The 8596-nt window shown below is 37.6% G+C and overlaps 1 protein-coding gene and 1 pseudogene across 1 annotated transcript; one reads left to right on the forward strand and one right to left on the reverse strand.

Annotated features, from left to right (window-relative positions):
- The first annotated feature begins 253 nt into the window (after positions 1-253).
- LOC111385875 (F-box/kelch-repeat protein At3g61590-like) lies at positions 254-3322 on the forward strand. Its single transcript, XM_023010303.1, has 2 exons — positions 254-695; positions 1924-3322. The coding sequence occupies exons 1-2, from the start codon at positions 559-561 to the stop codon at positions 3164-3166; spliced, it is 1380 nt and encodes a 459-aa protein (XP_022866071.1). The 5' UTR covers positions 254-558; the 3' UTR covers positions 3167-3322.
- A 617-nt stretch (positions 3323-3939) lies between these two features.
- LOC111378330 lies at positions 3940-6129 on the reverse strand (annotated as a pseudogene).
- Between the last annotated feature and the right edge of the window lie 2467 nt (positions 6130-8596).

Here is an 8596-nt window from a genome sequence, read left to right on the forward strand (position 1 = left end):
TATGATCGTTATCCATCACATCAAGTCACAATATTTGACTTTTTATCTCTTGTGTGGAATCTATAACGGTTATATTTTTAATTCTCATTTTTATAATAATGTGGCTCAAATGGGAGCCGATAAATAGTTTCAATCCAATTCTAATCGAACTCTTTGACTCTCCACGATTATATTTTTTTAAAAGTCGATGCTCGAATACATTGTCTCCACCTCACCCCACTCGCACACAAAAGCACATCAAATTTGTTGATAAAAAGAAAAAATAATGAATAATTTGTGGAAGAACACCTCAGCTCTCTTTTGTCCAAATCAAATAAATCAAAATCCCTAGTGAAAACCTGCACTTTTCGTTCATTCCTCTCTGCCTGTCGATTTTTGCTACATATTAGAACTTACAAGGCAAACAAAATTAGGAAAAATTCCCAATCTCTCTCTTTCTCCTTTGCATTGGTAGAAGAGAATAAATATATAAAGCAAATTCCAAACTGGGTCATTATGTGTCTATCCAAGATTATTAGTTATTATTTTTAGGCACATAGCGTATCTCTGTGTGCTTGAATGTTTTGTTTTTCAAGAATTAGAAGCGGCCTTTTAGCTTTCATTGATATCTTTGTACCGTTTTCTCGATGTTTTGAGCAATCCAAGAAGACCCATTTGTTCTTTGATACCAAACGAGGCGTTTTGAGCTATCAAAGGTACAATAATCATTTGCTTCTCTTCGGGAAAGTCCGCGTTTTTTTTTTAGGAAGTTTGATTTGTGGAGTGTTTGAGATCTATAATTTTTGGTTTTCTTGTTTTTCTTGAAACTTTGCTGCAGGGTTTTTGATTATTTATCGACAGCTCTATTTTGTGTAATTTTCTTACCTAACGCTAATTATCAGTTTCATTTTCTTTGAAAATGCATTTTATTTTGTTGGTCCATGTCAAAACATAAAATTTAAACAAAAATGGGTTACTTACTATAGGATCTAATCCAATTTCATTTATGTGTACATAAATGGCGTGAATGATGTTTTAGCGTTCCATTTCTTATATTCTTTTTGGGTGTTACGTACTTATTTTGTGGAATGAAATTAGTGTTTGTATCTCCTCTTTTGGATTTGATCTGCACTTAGAGGCATCCTTTTGAAATCACAAAAGGCATTGCTTGAACATGTGGTTGCTCCTTAGTCTAAATCGCATATTATCTTCTGAAATCCGAGAAATACATAGTAAAGTCTGCAGCTTGAATTTTGTCTTCGAGTTCTCGGATTATCTAATAGCATATAATGGATGTATATTTGAAGAGTTGATCTTCACTTTAGGTACCAATATTTATTCATCTTTTGATCTTTTTGGAATCTTTTGTGTTTAGTTTATGTTAGGTGGGTATACTTTCTGGGTTTTGATTTGTTTCATTATGCATTACGCCTTCTTAATGATTTGCCTTTCGAATCTATGGAGTTAGAGGTGACGATGAGAGGAAGGATGGGAATGTTCCCTTAAAAAGACTTGAAGAACAAATTTTTAATCTTCTCTAGAAAAAATTGATTTTGGTCCCCCTAAAAATTTTGCAACAAATATTTACTTTTTGTTGCTCCTTTTAACTATAAACTGTGGATCAGCCACAGTAATTATTTTCTCAATTAGCTTGGAAGAATCGCGGCTCTATAAATGATCAGTGTATATATGATCTCACTCGACTGAAATTTGTATACTTATTTTTATCTTCTTTTCCGTGTTGAAGTTGATCTTTGCAGCATCTACCCTTGATTTCTTATGTTTCACAATTTATCATCCAGGAATTATAGTTTCCCTAGCAAGTTTCCCCGTACTTCTACAGAATTTAGTAAAGTTTACATGATTAATTCCTTTTGAGTCTATCAAGGCGAAGAACTATTTTTATTCCTTCCTCGTAATTTGTATTTGATTATTTGGCTCCAGGTTTTTACAAATTTTCTTAATGATGGAAGCAGAAACTTCATGGGTCAGTCATTGCTTTGATAATATTGAAAATGACAGTGTAGAGTTCGACCCATTCTTAGAGCTCAAAGATGAAAATAGCAAAGAAATTGCTGCTGCAGTTTCTGTGGATTTAATATTACCTGATGACCTCTTGGAGCGAATATTAACCTGTCTTCCAGTTGCTAGCATATTTAGGGCTGGCTGTGTATGTAAAAGATGGCATGAGATAGTATCTTCGAAAAGATTCCTGAGGAATTTTTCTTGTCTCCCATCACAGAAGCCTTGGTACTTCATGTTCACTAGCTCTGATGAACCCGTTGGTTATGCATATGATCCCATCCTTCGAAAATGGCATGGGATTGACCTTCCCTGCATTGAGAGATCCAATTGGTTTATTGCTTCGTCATGTGGCTTAGTTTGTTTCATGGACAGTGATAGCAGGAGCAGGCTGTATGTCTGTAACCCCATAGCAAAATGCTTCAAGGGGCTCGATGAGCCTCCGGGTCCTAAATTTTCCGATTACAGCGCACTGGCAATCTCTGTGAACAGAGTATCTCGCAGTTACAATGCCTCCATCATAAAATCTAAGCAAGTTCCAGGCGACTTTTTCCAGTGGGATCTCTCAATCCATGTGTATAATTCAGAAACAATGTCTTGGGTGACCACTTTGACGGAGGTTTTAACAGGATGGCGAGCTGGTGATGAGAGCGTGATTTGTGATGACGTCTTGTACTTCTTGATTTACTCAACTGGTGGTGGTGGCAGTGAGAATCGCCACGGACTTATCGCGTATAACCTTACAAGCCAATTGTCCCACAGTTTATTGATGAGAAGTTTCATCCCGGTGCCATGTTCTCTTACATGTGGTCGTCTGATGAACCTGAAGGAAAAGCTTCTAATGGTAGGAGGAATCGGGAAACAGGATCGACCTGACATAATTAAGGGAATCAGGATTTGGAGTCTGAACGGGAAGGAGTGGCAAGAGATAGCCCGAATGCCTCATAGTTTTTTTCAAGGTTTTGGGGAGATCGATGAGGTTTTCGCAAGCAGCGGTACAGATGATCTCATATACATACAGAGCTATGGAGGACCCACTCTTCTTGTTTTCGATGTTAACCTGAGGGAATGGAAGTGGTCACAGAAATGCCCAGTGTCAAAGAGGTTCCCTCTTCATCTTTTTACTGGTTTTTGCTTCGAACCAAGGCTGGAAATTGCTCCATAGAGCGATCGTCTTTGTTATTTTCGAGCAGGGTTCAAACCCCTATATATATATATATATGCAGTTCTGACTATCTATTTTCTATTTAAATATGTTACTTATAATGTCATTTTTAACCTTGAATACTTGGTTCGATCTATTTTTTTATTTCCCCATGAATCATATGTTTGTACTTAAAATTGATTTTATAATACCCGAAGTATAATCTGAAAATTCACACACTGAAATGCTACAGGAATGCTATTTATCTGGATCGTGTCCATTTGATCAGCCTCGATTATCCTATGTTTCTTTGATTCGAATGTTGCAATATTAATAATTCAATGAAATCTCGAAAGACCATGTCTTCATCCATAAGATCCCAAGTACTAGCATCTAACAAAATTTCTATTCTATCTGAACCATTTATTTCCAGTGATATCCATATTGTTACAAATACTTATACGAATTACATTCATAGATCAATGATCTGTGTTCTAAAGTTACACCGAGAATAATAAACCTACTTGACAAATGTCGTGTTAGTAGCAAATGATTGGGTGCAAAAATTGACTTTTTAAAGCTGTCCAGTGATAGAATGTCACGTGGCATTCTGTTAAGGAAGTGGGCAAAATATTCTGTACACCAAGCATGATTCATTTGTTTGTGTGGAAGCATAATCCCAAATACTATTCGCAAAATTAAAATCAACGGGCAAAGGGTTCAAATTTTATTCATTTCATGTATCAAAGCAAAGATCATCACAGATCATGTAAGAGTCTTTAAGTATAATTTCTTCAACCAATTGGTTGAATATCACAATACTGATGTAGCGAAAACGGAGGATCATTATACGAGCCACTAAGAATGGCATATGTCATTAGCTTGTTAGCAGCTTCTGTCAAATGTATGCCATCCCAGCTTACATAATTTTGAGGATCACTGCAGGCAGTGGCTCTAACTGTCTGTCCATTGATCTCCTTGCTCGAACCGCAGAAAACTTGAGGGTTGAAATTGTAGGGACCACCTCCTTGTCCACAGCAGGCTGTGATTCCATGCTGCATCCCTGCAAAATATTAGGACATCAGAACGCGGGATAAAGGAAATCGAACTGTTGATATTTTCTCGACAGTCTGAGATTATTCTGTATTAGTTTGATTGTGTAATTAGTGTAAATTTTCGTTTTTGATAGTTATATGCAATGCTATAACTTTCTTTCTCTTTGAAAGAATCTTTGGCTAAGCTTAAACAGAAAGTATCTTTCGTATTCCAAACATGTTTGGCTATTTTTTGAAGTTAAAAATTTTGAAAGTAATCCTTGACTTACTATATCAAGGTAAGTAACATATGTTCAACTCGAGAAAAAGTTAATTATTATGATTTTCAAAGTAACAGAAAGCAAGTCCTAGAAAAGAAAGTCCCCCTTATATTCGTTTGTTTAATTCTAAACATAAAGTAATGGTTGATCTGGAAATTTCTGCTTAATGATCAGCTTACCATGGGATTTTGGATTCTGGTAAAGATTGAGCAACGCAGCGTTAGTGTTCACGTATATCACATTGGCACCCGAAAGGTCTTTTCTGGTTTGTTGAAGTGCATCTTTCAACATATTGTTATACTCATTCACTGCATTGTTGTAAGAAATCTTGCATCCAGATTCATCTAGGTATAAATTGTTCGACTGCTCAGCCAAGAACCTCGGGTAACAGCCTATTGGAGCAAGATTAATCACAAGAAATGTTCGTCCGCCTAACCAGTGTATTTCCATTTGGATAAAGAAGTGGCAAGTGGTTGCTTTAAAAAAAAAAAAAAAATGTAACACCGTTTTGAACTAATAAGACTGCGTGAATGTGATAGTGTTCGTACCTTGATGGTGCTCGTGATTTGGGAAATGACTTGAGGCACATTCTACTTCATCCCACCTGGACCGGCTGAACCTAGGTTGGCGGTGATGTCGTTCTGGCCAATGTTGATCGTGTAAAGTGCCTTGCCAATATATCAGACGAAGGAAAATTGCCTTGTCCTGATAAAGTAAACCATTAACGTGAATACCTCGTTAGTACCATGACTTGAAGTTTATGAATGTGATGGTGTTCGTACCTTGATGGTGCTCATGATTTGGGAAATGACTTGAGGCGCATTCTACTTCACCCCACCTGGACCGGCTGAGCCTAGGTCGCCGGTGATGTCATTCTGGCCGATGTTGATCGTGTAAAGCGCCTTGCCAAATATATCAGATGAAGGAAGATTGCCTTGCCCTGATAATCAAAGTAAACCATCAATGTGAATACCTCGTTAGTACCATGACTTGAAATTTATGTTTGGTATGCAGTATTGGATAAGATTGGACATAAGGATGATTGTCTAATATTATCAAATCCTCGATACCAAACATTTTAAAATCGTATAGAAACATGCTATCCCCCAGATTCATCGACTTTGGCTTTGAAAAGCTTCATTTGGTTGAGCTGAACACCTAATTAGAAAGGGCTAACTCCGCTGTCAAATAAGGAAGTAGTTGGCTGGAATACTGTGGAGGCCGAAGTAGCAAAGTTTGCACCATGCCTATAATCAGATCCAATGGATTGTAAATAAGGGCTTATAAATGGCAATCCCAAAGCTTGCGCTGCATACAAAGTGAAAAGTATATGTTATTAGTATCTTTAATAAATCAGAAGAGCAAAGGTACTGACATGAAAATTGTGAAATAGTTGAAACTCACCGAGAAAATCTACGTAGAGCCTCCCATCTGTGGCTCGACCAGTCGGCCTTTTGAAATAAGTCATGCCATAAGGGATGGCTGAGAAAGAAAAGCTGAATAGAAAGCACCAGTATCAGAATTCGAGTCCCCGAAATTGAAGATAGCCTGGTCCTGCCTGGAAAGCACAATTTGCATCACTCTTAGGCATGAACGTCACCATCATAACTAACGAGAACACCACTAAGAATCGCCTCATGATCGCAGAATCGAAACTCATTCTGGTACAATCAGTGTTCTTGAAATACTTGTACTGATTTTATGTACAGAAAGCTCATGAAGAAAACTCAATGCTAGCTTCCCTTTATATGGTAGTTGAGTAAGCAAATGCATTACGCAAATGTTACACATGGCTACTCCCATTGCGGATACGTATCACGCTATATCAGTCAAGCAGAAGACACGGATGCAAAAAATGTGTAGGAAACTTCCCAATCTCTCATCATCTGTTCTGATCTCTTAGAACTTTATTCACCTCTTCATTGCATGTAGCATTGAATCCAAAAAAGAGAGGAAGTCAAAGAAGTACAGATGTTGAAATTAGTAGAAACTACCGAATTCTAAGAACTCATCATTTTTGTTGGATTTGAACTACTGTGACACAATCTGCAGTGAACCCATTTGTACTGGCAAAATGAATTTTGGTTTCTAGGAAATGAAAGACAAATTCTTGGAATGATTAAATGAGTCATATAATTCTACTTTTAATTGAGTCTATCATGTAGTGTCACTTAGACTGATAGCATGATTCTCAATGCAAAATCTAGAATTCCCTGCATTTACTGATATAGTGATGAACAGTCTTTTCATTTATTTATTAATGCCATTATAATTCTAGTATCACAGCAAGTCATTGAGTAGCATTAAATACGTAGAGCATTATAACTAAAGTTAGCTTAATTGGGACCAACATTCTTTTGTAGTCGATATGGGCTGTAATATTAGCTGAATATTCGGATGTGGAGGACTTGGGAAGGGAGAATTCGGGTTTTCTTTTGGACAAAGTGGGGACGAACATTGGTTTGTATACCTCATGGGCCGTGTTATCTGTCGAAAATTTTACTTTTGAGGCCTTGGGAAAGGGGGAGAATTTGGGAGTTTTCTTAAAGTAGAGATGTAAAGAGCATTGAGTAAATTATTACATGGCAAAAAAATATCATGTCAAGGCCCACCTTATAAAATGGCTACCCCACATGAGCTGGCTGGCACTAAAAATTTTATTCTTGGTCATGACTCTGCACACATTACATTGTATCGCACAAAGTTTGGAACGGACAGAGTTTAGACACCCTAAATCAAATGAACGAAGATTTTTAAGAGATTTTTCTTCAATATGAGTCATGACGTATTGTTATGGAAACTCAAATCAAATCAGTTCTTGATAAATGATGAAAGAAAATTAAAATATAAAATGCAATGTTAGTTCATTGATAACGTGAGCCTAAAATCACACGAATAATCACATTTTAACACGTTTGATAACATTTATTTTCATAAATCTTCTGTCACATTGCCAAAGTTGAATAATTCCCGGGGTCATGTTACATGTATATTTTCGGCGTACACAATTCTTTACACCCCCTCTATGTGAGGGGGCATAAGACTTCATGTACATTGAAAAGTGTATATATACTGTTATTCTAATTCCTACTGTAATGAATTCAAAGGCAATGCCCCTCCCCTCGCTCCCAACCAACCTCCAACCCATTTGCGGAAATACATGTGGTCACTTGGGGTCAGTTGATCCCACACATCCTAGTAAATTTGCCAATGTTCACCCATACTCCGTGAGCAATTCAGAAAAATGCAATTGGGAAGAATGGACCATAAATGAATTTAAACTTAACAGAGGAAGATGTTGACCTCATTTTCGATTGGGGCCACGTGGACAATAGATGTAGGATCCACCCGCGCACACGCAAGCTAAGTCCTACATGCTAAGACACGTAGGCAGTTAGGAACGGACATAGAGAGGTCGTGGGAGTGGCTCGAGGCAGGGACGACAACATTTGGAATCTGACAATACATTTGAAGAACAATTGTACAATAATTACCAATTGCAATTTGTTGAATTTGTATGTAAACTCGTTTGTATTGCAAGCGAGTAAAATGTGTAGTAATTATTCTAGTATTGAATCTTGCATTAGTTTCATGATGGGTGCATTGGGGAGTATTTATAGTAATATGAGTTGAATCATGGCCCTCGGTTGGGAGTACATGTGGTCTCATCTTGTTAGTTTACTTTTCTAATCCTAGGCATCATTTTTTATCACCTAGTCTACTATACATTTATTAATTGGCAGAACCGCCATTATATTTGACAAGACAAGACACTTGCACTCTATGATGAACGTCTCATCAATCACTCAAAGAGGACTCTTGTGTAAGATCGAATCTCTTGGGAAAGGTGATGCCAAAGGTGCTTCACAGCTTCGGCTTCGGCATAGGCATAGGGACCTCGGTATGTACCACCTCAGCTAATGCACTTTGGTCCTCAAGTAGTTGGGCCACGCCGGAGACTTTGCTTTTGGATGTTGTGTGTTCTTCGTTGGCCTTAGGGGCCTTGGCCACCATGCCATGTGGTTTGGCTTAGTTAGTGCATGGGCCCCAGTGGGGTCGGCCAAGTGTACCGGTACATAACAGAAGATATACCCATATGTGTTTCTTAACTTTCCATTTCAATAATCCAATATAAA

Source organism: Olea europaea, chromosome 3, assembly GCF_002742605.1.
Source record: "Olea europaea var. sylvestris chromosome 3, O_europaea_v1, whole genome shotgun sequence".
NCBI lineage: Eukaryota > Viridiplantae > Streptophyta > Magnoliopsida > Lamiales > Oleaceae > Olea > Olea europaea.

Coding starts and splice junctions, on each gene's coding strand:
- LOC111385875 (XM_023010303.1), top strand. CDS start 559: ATGTTTTGTTTTTCAAGAATTAGAAGCGGCCTTTTAGCTTTCATTGAT. Junction 696..1,923: donor GGCGTTTTGAGCTATCAAAG/GTACAATAATCA, acceptor ATTTGGCTCCAG/GTTTTTACAAATTTTCTTAA.